The sequence below is a fragment of the Antechinus flavipes genome, chromosome 5 (assembly GCF_016432865.1).
Source record: "Antechinus flavipes isolate AdamAnt ecotype Samford, QLD, Australia chromosome 5, AdamAnt_v2, whole genome shotgun sequence".
Taxonomy (NCBI): domain Eukaryota; kingdom Metazoa; phylum Chordata; class Mammalia; order Dasyuromorphia; family Dasyuridae; genus Antechinus; species Antechinus flavipes.
Window position 1 is genome coordinate 242529491 of NC_067402.1, and position 20879 is coordinate 242550369.

Below are 20879 nucleotides of genomic sequence, written 5' to 3' on the forward strand. Positions count from 1 at the left end.
ATATAAAGTGCTACATAAATGACATTATTGTCATCATCATAATTATTCTAACATATATGTAAAGTGCTACAAAAATGACATTACTGTCATCACCATAATTATTGTAACATACATAAAGTGCTACATAAATGATATTTTTACTGTCATTATTATAATTATTTTAACATATATAAAGTGCTACATAAAGGATTATCACAGCCATCATCATAATTATGACATTTAAAGTGCTACAAAAATGCTATTTCTACCGTCATTACCATCATCACTATTATTCTAATATATGAAGTGCTATATAAACTATATCATTATTATCATCATCATGATTTTCACAACATATGTAAAGTGCGACATTAATGATTTAATTGTCATTATCACCATTATAATTATTCTAACATGTAAAATACATCAAATTATCACTATCATTATCATCATAATTATCATAACACATGTAAAGTGTTACAGAAATGATATTGTCATCATCATTATAATAATTATAACATATAAAGTGCTATATAAATGATATCATTATTGGCACTATCATCATGATTATAATAAAATTTATAACAAGAAAAGTGCTATATAAGATATTACTATCATCATCATCTTTACAACAATATAACAATTAAAATTATCTGCTCAAATCCTCATTAGCCAAAACATTACTGCCAATGTCTTATATTTCTATCTTTCACAAGAATATGCAGAAGGTAGGAGAAAAAGAAGAGAACCCAGACACTTAATCTCAGATGAAACCACATAAGCAGAACACTCGTCTTTATAGATTGGCATTTGCAGGACCAGAATTGTCCTTCCCTTTCCACTGGCCCCTGCAAGAAGAATCTTGTATTTCAGTTGTGTGGTTCACTTGCAAGGCCCTTCTTGTGGCCAGGGAGGAAGAAGTGCATTAGTGATCAATTAGGTTGCCACAGAGATTGGGAAGCTTTATAATCCCAAACAAGGGCTCTACAGAGTGCCTTAAAGTGCAGAGAGCTCTGCATGTGTAAGATCCCTGGATCCTTGCAACAACTGTGTAAGATCAGTGGGATTATGATTCCCCTTTGATAGGAAAGGATGTCCACAATTATATAGCCAAGACATGTCTGAGAACTTCATGATTCCAAGTTCCTTCTCTATCCACCATACCACTTAGCTATTTCAGTGACTTCATCTGAACTGATGGAGAAGAAAAGGGGATGTGAGCTCTGTTCCTGGCCCTGCTATTTCTATTCACTCTAGCCTTCTATTTTTCTAGACTTGCTTTGTCAAAAGTAGAACAAGGAATTGGGTGGGACTAAAGAATTTTTCCATTCGATTGTCTAAAATTACAATCACCTGTTCTAAGAAATCAATTAGGAGAAAACCACATCGAGTTATTCACCTGGCACCAGACGCTGTCTGGTCGGATTCTTACTTTTAAACTTGCTATGGTCAGCCACATCCTGGCTTTCTTCTATCAGTATCTTGGCAGCGACATCTAAGGTGACTATCTTAGTCTTGGAGACAAGGAACAGCATGACAAACTTCTGGCTCATAATTCGCAAAGATTTGTCTTTCCTGCTGTTTGCAGATGCTACAAAGAGAAGAGAATACAAGTCAAAAGGCACCCCTCATCAGAGCAAAGCCATTCGAAGGGCAGTACTGAAAATGAGCTTGGAGAAAAAGGACCATGCCTTTGAGAGTCTGTTTTTTTTCTGCAATTTCGTTAAAATAGGGAATTCGCTCTACTTTTGTGGACAAGCACCTGTTCTGCAACTTATAATCCTAAAAGAGTTATCTGGGGTATCACCCAGGAGGCTTAGAGATCTTCTGTCACTTCACACTAGTAGGATCTTTCCTGACAATTTCCCATTTAAATAGGAATGGGATTATGTTGAAAGCCAGAGTCACAGATTTTGACTTCAAGGTTGCCTTTCTATCCATCGCACCATGCGTTGGGGTAGGAATACAATTTGATCCATAGGATGAGGTATGACCATAATTACAAAACAATTATTATCCTGGGCATCTTAAAACTGGTTCTGGGGGCAATTACTTTGTCTTTTCAATTCAATGAATAATTTATTAAGCACCTATTTGGTGCCAGGCACTGTGCTAGGTCCTAAGGATATAAATGAGACAAAGGCATTGTTTTACACACAGGGTTTTTTTGGTTTTTGTTTTGTTTAAACAAAACTCATTTCCCATTAACTTCCATCCTGTTCAATAATGTCCTTTTATGTGACACAGAAGTACAGTTATATAAAAGAAACCAACATATTGACCAAGTTTGAGCATACATGTCTCATTGTGCACCTGTGGTCCACTCCACCTCTTTTGCTAGAAAGGACATTGAAGCCATTTGATCTCTGGAGCCCCCATTTTACAGATGAATAGCTGAGAGACAGAGTGTGCTTCAGTGACTTATCCACAGTTACACAGCCAGGTAGGTCTCTTATGGGGATGATGTGAATCTCAGTTTTCTTAACTGCAAGTGTTACTGAATTGGCCTCGAATGCCAAAGCCTTTAACAGTTTGTATTTCCATTACTGTGGCTACTGTGTTAGTTATAGTGTCCTCTTGTTTCTGTTGATTTAAGTTTGTATCAACTCCTGTAAACTGAAGATGGCATCGAAATACTTAAGCATTGGAAAACGTTTCTGAAATGTACTTTCAAGTAGCCAACAAAGGAAGGCCATTTTTAAAAAAACAAAACTCAAAAGTAGCAAGGCTGTTTTGTATGTGTGTGGTACTGATTTTTTAAAAAGAATAAACCAAAGATGGCAAAGCCAAGTGTTGTATATGGAGAATGTATGAAAGTGGTGAGCTTAGGGTCAGGAAGACCTGAGTTCAAATCCCATCTCGGATACTTACTAATTGTGACCCTGGGCAGATCTCTTAGATACTAAGTACCTCAGGCAAACTCTCTAAGAATTTGCCAATTTGAATTATTTACCATGGCTCTGGACCAAAAAAAAAAAAAAAAAAAACAAATACAACTAAACAAAAAAACAACAAAAAAAGACCAAAATTAATAAGAAGGTGTACTGAAATATTGGTTTAACATCAGAAACAAACCACTAAAGTTTAGAAGTCTCCGTGAAAGCTTAAGAAAATACATTAATTATCTATTATAAGCAAAGCATTGTGCTAGTCACAGATCATTTCCCTTTTTGTCTTTGAATTGTCCATTACCTGGACAGAGTACTGGACTCAGAGTTAGAAAGACCAGAGTTCAAACATACCTTGGATACACAATAGCTGTGTGATCCTGGGCAAGTCATTTAACTTGTTTGCCTCAGTTTCTTCATCCGTAAAAAGGGGATAACAGCAGTACTTGCCCAAAGGAATAGCCTGGCACATAGTAGATGCTTAATAAACGTGTACTGAATCAAACTGAAAATTGTTGTGAGGATCCAATAAGAAATAATTGTAACAAGTAAAGTAGCTTGTTAGAATGTAAGGTCTACAAACCTTAAAGTACCATCTCCTAGATAAATCACCAGCCTTTCAGGGATCTAGGGAACTTTTTAAGTTAAAAAGAAGGTACCAACTTGTATTGGTGAAAAGAGTTTCCTCATCTGATAGATCCCTATATCAATACCTCTACCTCTATTATTCCATATGTGATAAATGCCTGTTAGATTTTATTGGATAGAATTTTGGGACAAAAGATAGGGAATTAGAAGAAATCGCAAAAGCTGCAGATTTGGCATCTTTCACCCTAGCATTGAAAGTCTTAGGAGAAACACAGCTCTCTCTGTTACTTACATGGTCAGCAAACTCACCAGAGATACAATCTGACTCAGAGAAATCCAATAACTGTTGGTCTTGCTCTAGGAAACCCTCCTTTTTACGCTCTCCAAATTTATACTCCATGAGGTCAAGTTCCTTTTGGTGAAAATAAGCCATCTGTTCTTCATATTTCTGTTCCTCTCCTAGTCTCTGGAGGTTCTTCAAGGTTTTCTGGAGGCCATGCCGTCCATGCCAGCCATACTGATTTTTGGCTACTCGACTAACCATATGCAGGGACTCCAAAACATTCACAATGTCATAGATACGCCTCCGTTCCACCCCTATTGGAAGAAAAAAAAACAGCACCAAAGCTGCCATGACATCAAACACACACTTCAAAGTCCAAATCTGTCTGGATGACAGATCCAACCTACATCAGGTTTTAAAGTTTCTAGAGCAGAATCCTACAAATGGTGGCTAAATCACTGTTTGATGGAAATGAATTATTTTTCTTATTTCTTGAGATGATCCTTACTAGCAAGATTTAGAGATGTTATGGATAAAATCTAGACAATTCAATAATGGCTCTAGCTTCTTTCAAAGGCTAGCTTCTGTGATACTTTCTCCATGAAATCTTTTCTCTCCCCCAATCATCTCATATCTCTTATGTACATATGTATAATATGCAAAAGTGTGTGTATATAAAGATATAACATCTTATGCTTTATATATAAACAATACATACATTGTATGTGTGTATACACATGGCACCTCCCCGGGCTAAACTGTTAACTCTTTGAGGGCAAGGTCTATTTCATACTTGTTTTTGTCACCCAGTACAGCGTTTGGCAAAGAGCAGAACTTCAATAAAGACAGGCTGATTATTTTATCTGTGATGTATAAATGGTAGAAAGACTTTTTAAATAGGACTCGAAAAAGTAGCTTGTTAGAATGTAAGTTCTTTGAAAATAAGGGTTATTTCATTATTTGTATTTGTGTCCCCAGAATCAAACATATAGTAGGTATGTAATAAATACTCCATTGAAGTTCTCTAAAAGTTCTGAAGTACATAAAATTTAACAACATTTAGTGATTTATCCATTGTCTTTTGTGTATATTCAGTAAAATGATATATTTTTTTTGAATGGGGGGAAGGAAAGGGAGAGAACAAGCATTTATTAAGTACCTATTATGTGGCAGACACTGAAGTGTTTAATAAATGTTATCTCATAAGATCAGCCATTTCACTTCATCTGTAGTGTGGAAAGTCTCTCCACCAATGCATATTTGCCGCTTATCTATAACTATAATCTTAGGGAGTTGCTTGGGGCTACTGAGGGATTAAGCAATTGGCCCACTGTCACTCAGCTGATCAGAGGGAGTAGTTGATCTTAGATCAGTCCTCTGTCCAGTATACAACAATTTTCGTGTCAAGTACTTTATTTTATAGTTAATCATGTACATGGCTTCTCTCCCCTGGTAAACTATAAGCTTCCTGAAGGCAAGGATTACCAAATTTGCATTTTTTGGCCACAGTATCCCATTACAGTGCCTTATACATAGAAGGTACCAAAAAGTACCTGCTGGATTGAAATGTCTGACTCATTTTTTAATCTACAGCCAAGAATGTCAACTACAAAATACCTATGCCTAGTAATTGAGAACTGGCTTCAGTCAGAACAACAACAGCATGTGTCAAGTACACCTCTCAGTAATTCAGGAAATTTTCAAAGACTTTAAGTTGCTAAGTACAGGTGCTAAACTACTTTAGAAGAGGAAGACTTCTATATCTATGAAATCATAGTTTGGACCCTCTTTTTTTCCCCCAAAATTACAAGAATTACTTCAAATAGCTTCCTTCCTTGACACTTGGGTCATGCAGAAACATTTTTAAAATTCTTCTAAGATCTCAATGGAATAAATGGCTGCTAAATATTTCATGGTTTTCAATTTTTACATTGGTAGCCTGAGGGACTCAAATTAACTAGACATTTATTTAAGAGAGTGCTAGATTTGAATTGGGGATCTGGGTTTGAATCCTGCACTAGACATTTCCTAGATAGGTGACTGGGTAAATCACACAATTTCTCTGGCCCTCAGTTTCTTCTTTTATAAAATTGCCCTGCCTTCAATGATCTGAATGTGATCTGGGACACAGAGCTAAGAAAATGGGCATTTGTCTATTAAGATATTGGATAAAGAGGGCAGCTAGGTGGTGCAGTGGATAGAGCATCAGCCCTGAAGTCAGGAGGATCTCAGGTCAAATCTGGTTTGGACATTTAACACCTTCTAGCTGTGTGACCCTGGGCAAGTCACTTAACCCCAATTGCCTCAGGGGGGGAAAAAGATATTGAGTAAAGTTCTAAATCAGACCTACAGCTAGTCACTTTCATGGATTTTCCAATGTATCATTTTTCCTACCCAGAAATATACTGAGAAAAAAATGACTCTACATAATTTTAAAGTACCCCAAACTTTCTTTTCATTTAATTAACATTCTCCAACCTTTCTGTTGACTTGATTAAGAAAAGACAAGCTATTTTAATGAAATGAATTGATTTATTTTAAAAAAATGCTTCACTTCAGTTACCATTTATGAAGTCTAGGCCAGACTAAGGCTGGCTCCTGGGAAGTTTAGCTTAGATATTTGAATGAAATAAGACAGAAGGAGATTCTACAAGATACAATACTCCCATTGGGATCTTGCCTCCTTAAGAAAATATTATCTAATCATAAGGATGGGTATCGGAATTCTAAAGACACTGGGAAATCTAACAAATCTGAAGAGCCCCTTGAATTATCATGAGTTGGCTCTTATATATTTTAAGTGAATAAGAAGACATGTTATCATGGCCTGAGCCTATTAGGAAACTGCCAGGAATCTATTTTCAGCACTTGAAGCCAATCAAATCTTGGGACAGTTTCCTTGGCTATTGGGAAAATAATTAACATGTGGGGAGGAAAGAGTAGAGTATTGGAGATAATCCTGGCTTATCATTCCATCTCATATATACAGAGGATTCCCTAATATACAGAGGCGATCTCATCTCAATAAATGGTCACTGAATCTACCTGATTAGATGAGAGCCCAATGTAGAAATGGATCCAGAAAGAATTCTTCCCCATATGTGAATTGTTTGATTTAGCAACAAGCTACCTTTTCTGAATTGATTTGCCCCATTTGTTCTGATGTAAGTATCCCTGACAAAAGAATTCTGACATCTCTCAGAAAACCATAGCAATTATAAAGGGTCTCCTTCTGCCTGGTTGGCTGTCTGCCTAGTTTGTGTAACTAGGATGGACTAAAATTAATAGAGAAGGGTTGCCCTTCAAAACTCTATCATGGGAGATACACTTTTAATCAAACAAACTGTGCAACAAAAATGTTGGTTGCTACAAGGTTATTTTCTGGTCACATGCACTCAAAAGAACTGAGAGTTCAATTCTAAGGTTCTGGTTGATGAACCTAATGGGAGATTTTTCTTTCCAAAAATTGTCACAGCCTACAATAGAATATCCCTGGTATGAAGGTTGATCAGACCATATGTCTAGAATAAGCCATTCCAATGTTTTCGTATATTTACTTTGAAAATAAGATTTAGATAGCTGCCACCTTAGTGCAAACCCTTATCACCTCATACCTAGATTATTGTAATAGTAATAACCAATCACAGGTAGGTTTTCTTGCCTTTTGGAGGGCAGGGACTGTGTTTTCCCCTTTCTTTATATCCCTAGTGGTTGGCCCACAGTAAGAACTTAATAAATTCTTGTTAATTTAGATTAGATTATATACTTTGCTCAGAGAGTACCAGAGAACAGAAATGATCTCCTCTGGCAAAGTCAGTGATGGTACACAGAGAAAATTCCTTTGTCACACATTTGTTATACATTCAATTAAACGCCTAAGTTTTCAGTAAGCTGAAAAAATGAAGACAAAAATCTGGCCTCCTATTAGGGATGTTACAGAAAGAAATCCTGTATTAAGTGGGAAACTGGTCTAGAAAAAAGTTTTAGAACTGGAAGGAATCATCTAGTTAAATCTCCCTCATTCCACAAATGAGAAAACTGAGGCAGAGAGATTAAGCAATTTATCCAGAATCAGAAAACTATTAAGTATATAAATTGGTATTTCAACTCAGTTTTTCCTGATTCCAAATCCAGTAACTGGTCCTTTATATTTCTAAAGATCAAACACCACATATAGATTTAGGAGACAGCTTATGAATCTAGCTCTGTTACTAATTAACTACAACTGTGGGAAAGTTCCTAATTTGGGTTTATGAACTTGTTTTCTTAATATTCTGATAATTTCATTAAAATAGGATTGATTTCCTTTGTAATTTCATATAATTTATTTTAAGGAGTTAAAAACATTATTTTGGGAGGGGGTCTCCATAGGCTTTAGAGTATCTAAAGGGTCCAGATAACAAAAGGATAAATACTTCAAGCTTGAAAATAATATAAGGCTGAAAAATGGGAACTGCTAGATTACTGTGTGAAAAGAAGTCCTGAAATATTCTGTTTATATCCAGCAATTTTACCAAGCAGGAATAATTTTAAATATCTGCTTGCTATTTTATGAAAAGTTCAATTTCAAAGATCAACTAGCTACCCATCCTTCTGTTTTTGTCCACTTTAGAGAAAGGGGTAGTCAGAAAGTAGCCAGCTCCTGGTAGCCAACTAGCATTTTCTTTTGGATCCAAGTAATCCTTCTAATCCTGGTTATGACATCATCGAGGATTTAGACATCATTACCCTCCTCAAACTCCCATTAGTCACTGGTAAAGCTTTTTAAGAACCTCCCTCACCCCAACAGATTGATTATATCGCCTTTGCATGCTCTCTCTGTCTCTCTCTCCGTGTTTTAATGTTAGTCAAAGAAAAATCTTATTCTTTCATTTTCTCACCAATCATTTTCATCTCAAATCTGTTACATTAAAATCTCAGGAAAATAATGCTTATTCCACTGATTTGGTTTATGCTATCATTAATTCAGATTTTACAGATAAAAAAATTCAATTCTAAAAGTTTTAAGTGATTTGTTCAGAGTCAAACAAGTATTGAATAGCAGAGCTAGGATCTGAACCCAAATCTAGTTAAAAATTGGGGTCTCCATTTATACCCTCCATTGTCCACACTCTAATTAATCCTAAAAGCCCTCAACTGGAATGAGATGGAATCAGGGGATTTGGACTTAAAACCAGATTTTGATATAACCATGAATGATTCAGATACTTAACTTCTTCAGTGTCTATGTCTGTAAAACGAAGATATTTGTACTCATAGGGTTACTATGAAGTGAAGGGCTTTTTTTGTAAAGCGTAAAGCATTACCAACTCATGGCTATTATTTGGTCCTGCTGCCAAGGGTTTGATTAATGTTGAAGGGGCTACTAGAATAGTCACAATATACCACCTAGTCACTACTCTACTACCTGTACTTTGGGCACAGTGCTCTAACAGACTGGGACTTACAGGCCTACCTGGCTTCCCCATCTCTGAGGCTCTTTTGTAAATCATGACAACCTTGCTGATCTGGAGAGATATGTCATCTGTTCTCAAGCATCAGTTTCAATTACACCAGCAGCTCTGGAGTCAGATCTAAGTGGGAGCTCCGAGTGAGACAGGCAATGACAGGAAACTACAATGGATCCCTATAGTGGCTCCATTTTCTTAGTAGAATATATAAGTATTTTACTTCTGGTCCTATATAACCTAGATGGCTAGAGTTCCCTTTAGCTTTATAAATCCAAGAACCTTCTTTTCTTAATCCTTACTCCTAACAGGATATTTCCAGTCTTGACAGTGGTCCATTCTTAAAGCCAGTTATTGGTGCATGTTGTTTTCTCCTGCTAGTTCTAGTTCTGGGAAATGTCATCAATAGAACTTAAAATTAATTGTCTCACATTGTCATTACCTAATAGTTTCTGCAATCCCAAAAATCTTTATATGGAATAGATTATCCTAGAAAAATTTAATCAGCTTAAACAACAAAAACCAGGAAAAGATGAAAAGACTTTCAAAACTGATCTGAATGATCACATACTATCAGAAACCTTTCTTAATTTTTAGTTGTTAGCAGTTTATCTATTCCCTAACTTGAAACTCCTTTATTTCATATTTATTCACAATAACCTATTTGAGTGCAGGACAATTTCATTTTTTGTCTTTGCCAAGCACAGGGCAGATCCTAATTAATGCTTGTTGAACTGAATTCAATTGAAAATACAATTCATAGAATGAGAATTGATTGAGTCTGCTAAATTTTGAAAAGGCTGGTCAACAGGTCACCAAGGTTTAGCACATAAGCCAATTGTATGGCTTATGGTTAAAGAATTCTTTTGTTCATGGGTCTGTAAGTTAACAGTCATTACTGCTATATGAAACATACAAACTCACCTTTTTGCTACTGCTGCTATATTTTAATGTTTATTACATGTCTGCAATATGTTGGTGCTATGAAAATCTTATGACAGCATATGTCCACAAGGGGTCTCTATTTTAAAGCAGCAAGACAGATAAATATTGTGCTTATATTATGCATACAGGTCCCACAGAATGAATAATGTCATTAGTTTTTCCTTTTTTGAATCTGATTCCCCCTCTCCTACTTCTAGTTTGTTATGCCTACTTTAGTAATTATAGAATGTATTTCAGACATGGCATCTTCACTTTCCAAACACCTATGTAGGTACCTTTTGCCCTTCCTTTCCCTTTCAGGTCTCTTTTATGTGCTACTTTTCCCTATTAGAGTATAAACACTTCAAGGGCAGGAATTCTTTTCGTTTTACTTGTGTTTTTATCCCCAGCACAGTATCTGGCATATATAAGCCCTTAATAAATGCTTGTTGCATGCCTTAAAAAGAAAATAAAACCCAATTTTTGTGACATTTGGGGGAGGGGAGAGAAGAAAAACAATAGATAAAAGAGAGCTTCTGAGTCACTTTCTCTTCAAAGTTTTTTTTTTTTAAAAGGTGTTTCTGAAATGTGAGCCTTACATTTTTAGTGATGCAATAGGAAGAGCATAGGTTTTTGAATCAGGAGGACCTGGATTCAAATCCTAGTGGCTCTTTTGCCACTTGTGTAACTTTGGGTATGTTGCTTAGCTGAAATGCAATGGAAAGAATTCTGGCTCTTGAAGTTAGAAGTCCTGAGTTCAAAGCCTGCCTTGCATACTAAGTGACTCTGAATAAATCACTGTGTCTCAGTTTTCATCTGTTAAGTAAGGGGATGATTGGACTAGATGGCCTGAAAGCTCTTCCAGCCCATGATCTTTTTTTTTTTTTTTTTTAACCTCTCTGGGCTAAGTTTTGTTACCTGTGAAATGAGAAGGTTGGACTAGCTGATCTTTAAGGTTCCTTTCTAGCTCTAAATCCTAATAGTATTTCTAAAGCCCGTCATATAAGTTTGTAAGCAGGTACTATGGCATCCCTATGGGGAACCTAAGTCACTGAGAGGTAAAACCAATTTATTCATGACCAGATAACTAACTGAGAGCCAAACTTTATTTCTAAGTTTTTAGGATCAGAGTTCACAACTCATTTTTCAGATGAGAAAACAAGCTCTGAGAAGCTCAAGGCTGTACATACGGTAAATGACAAGGAAAGGCCTTGGCATACTTTCTCTGACTTGAAGCTCAGACCAGATGTGCTTACCTCTAGCTCAGCTCAGCTCCTATGTTCCAGACTTTTACACCAAAGGTACCCTTACATAGGTACTTCCTTACCCTTTCCCCTAATTTTACTTGTTGTCTTTCCCAAGAATGAAGCTCCTTGAAGGCATGCAGGGACTGTCTATTAAATTTGTATCCCCAGTGCTTAGCTCTTAGTTAAGTGCTTAACATTTGTATTTATATTTTATATATGTTTAATGTAAACTTTCTATTTGCGACACTGTAGTCACAATGAAAGCACTATTATCAAAATTAGAAAAAGGAAAAATTGACCTTCAGATTTCAAAGATGTGAAAAGCACATATGTAAAAAGAATTGTAGTTAAAAATGGCATGGTCACGTTAGCTCCTTTCACCTCAATAATCAATAAACATTTATAAAATATACACTTAGCCAAGCACTGTACTAGGTGTTCTTACAAGACAGCATTCCCCCTGAAGTACTCACTCTTTACACAATTAAAGAGATGCAACACAAAACTTAGAGATAGACAAAAATCATTTCTTCCTTTATCACATTCATTATCTGCAGTCTTTGAAGAGATCCAGTTTAAATGGACCTCTTTTTTCTGACCAGCTTCTCAAAGACTTTAATCCAGAGCATACATACCCAGACTGGCTGCTACTTCATCCAGGGATATTGTTGTTTTCTCAGTGGACAAGGGGTAACTTGGATAGCGAGCCAGAAACTTTTGGCACAGGAGTCCTAAGCTCTTCTGCTTCCTACTTGGCCGCTGCTTTTCAAATTCATCTACAGGGCCATCTCCAACAGCATCAAGCTTGAGGAAGTGGAGGGGAGGAAGGAATGAAGGGGAAAATAAAATAACCCATTAATGTATAAGAATTAGTAATATACGAGGAAAAAACAAAATCATTAAATTTTACTTCTCTAACTTTTCTTGACTTCTATTCATTATCTTTTCTGTACTGGACTTGTGATTTCATTAATATAATTTCTGATGAGAAAATTTTGTCCACCAACACAGACCTGAAACTTGGAAATTTAGGAACCCAAGATATGAATGTTAAGTGACTTGCCCAGGGTCACACAGCCAGCGAGTGTCAGAGAGGAAGGGAATATGCATTTGTATATAATTCTATATGTTATTATTTATATATTATTATATAACTTATATATGATGCCACTGTGGGCCTCATTTGATCTCCAAAACAACCCTGAAAAATAGGTGCTGTTATGAGTCAAATAGTTATGCTGTTATGAGTCAAACAGAAGTTAGATATCTTGTCTAGGATCACACAGATAGTAAGTGTCTGAAGCAGGACTTCACCTAGTATCTTCCTGACTCATGCCAGCTCACAATCTAATAGGGCACACTGATCCTCGACGCTTACCTTTTAAGTAAATTAAAATGATGCTCCTTTGTATTATGAAGCTGAGTGAGCTAACAGCTGGTTTAAAAAAAAAAAAAGAACAACAGGGCAGCTAGATGGGACAGTGGCTAGAGTCCTGGCCCTGGAATCAGGAGGACTTGAGTTCAAATCTGACCTCAGACCTTAACATTTACCAACTGTCCCTGGGCAAATTACTTAATCCCAATTGTCTTGCTAAAGGGGAAAAAATTGCCTTAAAAAAGAACAACTTCGATCAACTACTAGGTGATGGAATTTGTGTGATGCTTGCTTTCCAAACCCAGGCCTCCCTATGACCCAAATGTCTGACAAGTCAACTCAAACAGCCTAACTATGAATGCCCAAAAGTCTTGAGTGTGCTTCTTCTTCCTCTAGACTCATCTTTTCTGCTTACACAGCCTCACAATGGCTGGGATATAGAATAGAAGAAGCAGCTCAACTCTTCTATCAGTCAGCCAGTCACAAAAGCCTATTCTGGGTTAGGGATCAGTCTAATGGTCAGATAACATGCAAACAACCCTATATAAATGTGCTGGAGATAGGCCAAACTGAAAAAAAGAGCAGGAAGACATTAGAATGAAGGGGAAATTGAGAAAGCCTACTTATAGATTTGAATGAAATGCTTAGGTTTTTTTTCTCTTGGAGGAACAAATCTACAGATATAACCTTTTGCCTTTATCAAAATGTACTCTTCATGTTTATCTACCTCTTCCCTATTTTGCCTGTGTTAAGGAACACAAAACTGAGAGAAATAAACCTATCTTGTTGGGTTGTGAGCTTCAAATGAGATAACATTCATGGAACACTTTGCAAACCTAAAAGTGCCATACAAATGCTTGTTTTTAATACTGTCCTTAGAAAGCTAATAACTTTATTTTTATTATAGCTTTTTATTTATAAAACATATGCATGAGTAATTTTTCAACAATGACTCTTGCAATTATGCTCAAAAAGTTATCAAAATGTGCATACCCTTTGATCCAGCAGTGCTACTACTGGGCTTATATCCCAAAGAGATACTAAAGAAGGGAAAGGGACCTGTATGTGCCAAAATGTTTGTGGCAGCCCTGTTTGTAGTGGCTAGAAACTGGAAAATGAATGGATGCCTATCAATTGGAGAATGGCTAGGTAAATTGTGGTATATGAATGTTATGGAATATTATTGTTCTGTAAGGAATGACCAGCAGGATGAATATAGAGAGGCTTGGAGAGACCTACATGAACTGATGCTAAATGAAATGAGCAGAACCAGGAGATCATTATACACTTCAACAACGATATTGCATGAGGATGTATTCTTATGGAAGTGGATTTCTTTGACAAAGAGACCTAACTGAGTTTCAATGGATAAATGATGGACAGAAGCAGCTACACCCAAAGAAAGAACACTGGGAAATGAATATGAAATATTTGCATTTTTGATTTTCTTCCCGAGTTATTTTTACCTTCTGAATCCAATTCTCCCTGTGCAACAAGAGAACTGTTCGGTTCTGCAAACATATATTGTATCTAGGATATACTGCAACATATCTAACATATATAGGACTGCTTGCCATCTAGGGGAGGGGGGTAGAGGGAGGGAGGGGAAAAAATTGAAACAGAAGCGAGTGCAAGGGATAATGCTGTAAAAAATTACCCTGGCATGGATACTGTCAATATAAAGTTATTATTAAATAAAATAAAATTTAAAAAAAAAACCAAAAAAAAAAAATGACTCTTGCAAAACCTTTTGTTCCAAATTTTCCCCTCCTTCTCCTCAGCTCCTCCCCTAGATGGCAGGTACTTCCAATATATGTTAAATCCAATATATGTACACATAATTATACAGTTATCTTGCTGCCCAAGAAAAATTGGATCTAGAAAGAAAAAAAAAAACCTGAGAAGGAAAACAAAAACGCAAGCAAACAATAATAGAAAAAATGAAAATGCTATGTTATGGTCCACACTCATAGCCCTCTCTCTGGATGTAGATGGCTCTCTTCATTACTGAACAACTGGAACTGGTTTGAATCATCTCATTGTTGAAGAGAGCCATGTCCATCAGAATTGATACTCATATAGTATTGTTGTTGAAGTATATAATGAGCTCCTGGTTTTGCTCATTTCACTTAGCATCAATTCATGTATGTCTTTCCAGGCCTCTCTGAAATCATCCTGCTGGTCATTTCTTACAGATAACATTCATATACCACAATTTACTCAGCCATTCTCCAATTGATGGGTATCCATTCAGTTTCTAGCCACTACAAAAAAGGCTGCCACAAACGGTTTTGCACATATGGGTCCCTTTCCCTCTTTTAAGATCTTTTTGGGATATAAGCCCAGTAGTAACACTGCTGGGTCAAAGGGTATGCACAGTTTACTAAGTTTTTCAGCAGAGTTCCAAATTGCTCTCCAGACTGGTTGGATCTATTCATGATTCCACCAACAATGCATCAGTGTCCCAGTTTTTCAACATCCTTTCCAACATGTGTCATTATTTTTTCCTGTCATCTTAGCCAATATGAGAGGTATGTAGTGCTATTTCAGAGTTGTCTTAATTTGCATTTCTCTGATCAATTGTGATTGGGAGCACCTTTTCATATGATTAGAAATAGTTTCAATTTCTTCGTCTGTTCATATCCTCTGACCATTTATCAATTGGAGAATGGGTGATTTCTTATAAATTTGAATCAATTCTCTATATATTTTAGAAATGAGGCCTTTATCAGAATCTTTGAATGTAAAAATGCTTTTCCAGTTTATTGGAAAGCTAACAACTTTAGAATGCTCATAATTAGACAATATATTTAATACACCAAAAGAGGTTGCATAAAAAGGTTATTATTATTATAACAACAGAAGAGATAGGCAAGACCTTGTAGATAGAAAGCTGACCTTGGAGCCAAGTCTTGCCTCTGATTCCCTGGAAGGGAAAACTGGAAAACAGTTTAGCAGAAATCAGGCTTAGATCAACATTTTATACAATATACCACAATATACTGCAACTGGATATATAACATTAATGATCATATTATAAAAAAATCTAAGAGATCATATACCTCTCATAATCATGTTACATAATTTAATTACATGAAATTGAAAAGCTTTTCTACAGACAAAATTAATGTACCTAGAATAATAAAAAACAATCTCAAATCAATTTTTTTTCCAGAGGATTTCATTTTCAAAGATACACAAATAAGTAATAGCTACATAAACACCCTCCCCATACTCCTGAAGTCATTTTTCAATGGATAAAGGGTCAAAGGATATAAACAAATAGTTCTCAGAAACTGCAAACTATTAATAATCCCACAAAAAAAGGCTCTTGTCACTAATAATTAGAAGTGAACATTAAAATATCTGGAAGGTTTTGCCTCACATCCTACAAACTGGCAAGGAAGACAAAACATGTTAATAGTATCTAGAAAAGTTATGGGATGAGATAGGCACTCTGATGTACTGTTGGCACAGCTGTGAATTTTTTGAAAAGCAATTTGGAATTAGACAAATAAAGTGACTAAAATGTTCAGATGCTTTGACCCACCAATTCTATTACAATGAGGCCACCAATAAGAAGACAAAATACTCTTGGACACCAAAATATTTATAGGACTTTTTTCTGATTACAAAGATTTGGAACAAAGTATACTCCCATTAATTGAAGAATGGCTAAATAAACTGGCACATGAATGTAATAGAATGTTAACATGCTGTAGAAATGATGGATGTGATGACTACAGAGAAGCATGGAAAGATCTACATGAATTGATATAGACCAAAGTAAGCAGACTAAGAAAACAATATTCATAATGACTACAACAATGTAAATGAAAAGAATTCCCTGCCCTCAAGACACATACACAATGAATATTGCAAAATTATAAGACAGCATGGCTTTAGAGTTTAAGAAGGGGTAGCTAGTTGGCGCAGTGGATAGAGCACCAGCTCTGAAGTCAGAAGGAACTGAGTTCAAATCTGGTCTCAAACACTTAACACTTCTAGCTTCATGACCCTGGGCAAGTCATTTAACCCCAATTGACTCAGAAAGAAAAAAAAAAGAGTTTAAGACATTCCCTCCCGAGTCCTTTGCAGAGATGGAAGCTCTACAAGTACAACACGTTGCACATATTTTCAGATTTTTTTTTGGATAGTTTTTCAGTTATGTTTATTTCTTCTTTTTATTAATTTTAAAAAATATTATATGGGATGGATTCTTTAGGAGGAGAAAAGGGGGGTTATTAGAAAAAAGTTAGGTGGTATAAAAAATAAGAATAAAAATTTATTTTTAAAGTAGATTAAAATCTAGACAAGGTATAGATTTATATTATTAGAGGGAGTTTCTCTTTCTGAGAGTTCCCTATATTTGTATTATCAGTCCATTCCCTCTCTCTTAATATCACACAGAGTATTTTATTCTAAGGACCAAGGAAATAATGGTGAAACTGACTCACTAGCAGTCTCAGGGAACTTCAATGGGGGGCAAATTTGTAGGTAATTTACAATGACTATTAAAAAAATTAGTCTCTCTCCTCTCTCTGCTGTGGTGGAGAGAATTCCCTAACCTGAAGGGCCTTTCACTGATGAAATCACATGCCTGGATCCCTGCCTCCCCCCAACCCACCCCTCAAAAAGGGAGAGGTTATTTCATTTACTAGGATTAGACTAAGCAGTATTTTTTGTAATTATTTGGAATAATGTAGTTCTTTTGACTCTAAGAATGGTGCTGGATGATCATAACTAGGTTTCATTAATTTTATATGTAGAAAAACGTCTTGTATCCCTGGAGTATACCTTGGTTTTTGTGTTCCAATAACTTATGCATGAATTCTGAAATTCCTTTCTGATCCTAATCTTTTATCTTTCCATCTCTCTCATGCTTCATTCTTCCTTCACCTCCAAATCTTCCACCCCTCAATTTTTCTCCAGATCTCATCCCTGCATTGACTAGACTTTTCCCTCTTTTCTATCACTTTTCCCCTTCTTATCTCAAATTTCTTGCCCCCTTTTCCTATGGTACACCTGGTCAAAGCCCAACTCTGGATTGCTTCCCAGCATTTTCTTCCTTGGTTCCTAGTGATATATATGATGTTAAATAGAGCTGGGGGAAGTTACGAAGTGGGGCTCACTGGGTCCACTACAAATTTATATGATCCAATCTCAACTGGGCTCTCCTACTCCTCCCTAATTAATTTCTTCTTTCACTTCCCACAGAAGCTGCTCCAAACTTACAACTTACACTGGCTGGCCCCTGGGCCTGGAATTGTCTCCCTTTTGATTTCCATCTGCTGGTTTCCTTCATGTTCCAGTTAAAAATCCCATCTTTCGGACAGAAGCAGCTACACCCAAAGAAAGAACACTGGGAAATGAATATAAACTGCTTGCATTTTTGTTTTTCTTCCCAGGTTATTTCTACCTTCTGAATTCAATTCTCCCTATGCAATAAGAAAACTGTTCAGTTCTGCACACATATATTGTATCTAGGATATACTGTGACCTATTCAACATGTAAAGGACTGCTTGCCATCTAGGGAAGGGGGTGGAGGGAGGGAAGGGAAAAATCGGAACAGACGTGAATGCAAGAGATAATGCTGTAAAAAAAATTACCCTGGCATGGGTTCTATCAATAAAAAAGTTATTAACAACAACAACAAAAAAATCCCATCTTCTACAAGAAACTTTCCCTTTATTATTTATCTGCAGTATATTTGATCTTTCTTAATATCCCTAGCCTTATCACAGTGCTTGGCACATAGTAGTCATTTAATAAATGCTGACATAAAAGAGTTTTCATACCAACGAAATCTCAGGTCTAGACCAAAGAACATTTATTTTCTCCTATCCACCTATTCCATATAAATGGCACCACAATTATTATTGCCACCATTTTATAGGCAAGAAATGTAATCTCAGAGGTTTTAAGTGACCTGCCTAACTTAGCTGAGTAATAAAGGACAAAGCAATAGTTTGAACAAAGGGCTGCCAGTCTCTAAAGTTGATACTCTAGTCAGTCAATCTACAAGCATTTATTAATGGTGCTAAGTGCTGTGAGTACAAAGAAAGGAAAAAAAAAAAAAGCCTCTGCCATTAAAGAAAATTATGTTGTAATAGGGAAAACAAATTTATACCAATGTTTCTTGTAGAAGATGGGATTTTTAACTGGAACATGAAGGAAACCAGCAAATGGAAATCAAAAGGGAGACAATTCCAGGCCCAGGGGTCAGCCAGTGTAAGTTGGAAGATGGAATGACTTGTATGAAGAATAGTAATGAGGTCAGTATTACTAGATCACAGGATATGTGGTAAGGAGTAAAGTGTAAAAAGTGGCCAGGTTATAAAGGGCTTAAAAGGCATTTTATATTTGGCTAGCAGTAATAGGACTCACCTGAGCTTATGGACTAGAAGGAAGGGATGGTGGTACCACAGTCAGACCTCTACTTTAGGAAGATCAACCTGACAGCCAAGAGTAGAATGGACTAGAGTGAGGAGGGGCTTGCGGAGGGAAGATCAACCAGAAAGCTACTATAGTGGTCAGTCATGAGCTGATGAAAGTATGTACCAGGATGGTGGCAGTGTGAGAGAAGAGGAGGCATATTCAAGAGATCTTGTGAAAGCAGAATCAATAGAATCTGGAAATAGATTGGATTGGGGGGGGGGGAGAGGAAAAGGGGGAGAGAGAGATGAAGGAAAGATGAAAAATTGAGAATTACACCCAGGCTGTGAACCTGAGTAACCAGGAATATAGTGCAAAGCTTGATAGTAATAGGCAAGTTAATAAGAAGGGAGAGCAAGGAGGGAAAAAATAAGTTCTTTCCAGGGGCGACATGTTGAGTTTAAGATGTCTATGTGATGTCCCATGGGTAGTTGGAGACAGGAGATTGGAGAAGGAGAGCTGAGAATCATAACCACAGAGATGACAACAGATCCAAGGAAGCTAAGGCAGATCTTTCTGCTCTTTCACAGTTTATAGACTTAGAGTAGCCTGGATTATTGAAAGGATAAACGATTTGACCAAGGTCATACAGCCAGCATAAGGCAGGGCCTGAATCTAGGTACTTCTGATACTCTTTAATCAAAGCTGGCCTAACTGAGTTTGGGAGAGTTCCTCAGCATATAGAGGCCAGGTGATCAATTTTTGTTTGTTACATTAAGTCTACTAAAGCACAGAGATGGTATCAGTAACTGGATGAGTGGTATTCTTTTCATTGAGGAAATCAAAGATCCTTGAGGGTCTCAGAGGAAGTGGAAGTGTGGGACAATGAGAAGAGTAAGGACTCTTTAAGTCTGAGCAAATAGGTTCAACCCTCACCTATGTTAGCTATGTAACTATACTTTACCTTCCCTGAGATTCAGTTTCTTCAACTAGGGGGTACTATAGTGCATAGAGCAACTGACCCACAGTCAGAAAGATGAGTCTTCCTGAGTTCAAGTCAGACACTTACTAGTTGTGAGATGCTGGGAAAGTCATTTCACTCTATTTGCTTCAGTTTACACTTCTGTTTAAGCTGGAAAAGGCATATGGCAGGTACTAATTTGCCTATGATTATGTTCTAAACTTATGATAAATGTTCTTATCCTAAATGTTTCACAATATGGTTTCACTTTGAACTAGCTATCATTTGATTTGAAAATGTCTTTCCAAGGAAAAATGACAAAGAGAATGACAAAAGATAAGGTATGAATGTATGAAGGGAGTTGTAAAACTTGTTCTGGCTTTAGGCAAAGAGGTAATTATTTTCAGTATTGTTAATACACATATCTTTATTCTTTCTGGAAATCTGTAGCTTGTGACACTCCCAAATAGATAAATCTGTGATCTCAATTTGCTATATATCTATTTAATTTTTGATTATTCAATGACAGAACTAATTACTTGCATCTATCAAAAAGTTTGAAAAAAAATGCTGATAATATTAGAACAGTGTGGAAAAAGCCATTAAAAACCTCAACCATCAAGAAATATTTACTAAGTGCCTACTATGTGTCGAAATCAGGGAACCTGGGTTCAAATGCTGGCTTTGATGTTTAATGTCTACATGATGGTAATTACAAGGAAATCACTTGACTTTCTTGGCCTGTAAAATGAGGGAATTGGAAAAGTTAGCCTCAAGAGGTTCCATCCAGGCTAAGATCTACGCTCTAATA

At 36.4% G+C, this 20879-nt stretch overlaps 1 protein-coding gene across 1 annotated transcript in view; it reads right to left on the minus strand.

Annotated features, from left to right (window-relative positions):
• Positions 1-20879, minus strand: part of E2F7 (E2F transcription factor 7) — a 50212-nt gene that overhangs the window by 20787 nt on the left and 8546 nt on the right. The window contains exons 4-6 of the mRNA XM_052001394.1: positions 11992-12160; positions 3765-4052; positions 1412-1570 (exon numbers count right to left, since the gene is read on the minus strand). Of these exons, the coding sequence (XP_051857354.1) occupies positions 1412-1570; positions 3765-4052; positions 11992-12160 (616 nt within the window). The remainder of the gene's footprint in view (positions 1-1411; positions 1571-3764; positions 4053-11991; positions 12161-20879) is intronic.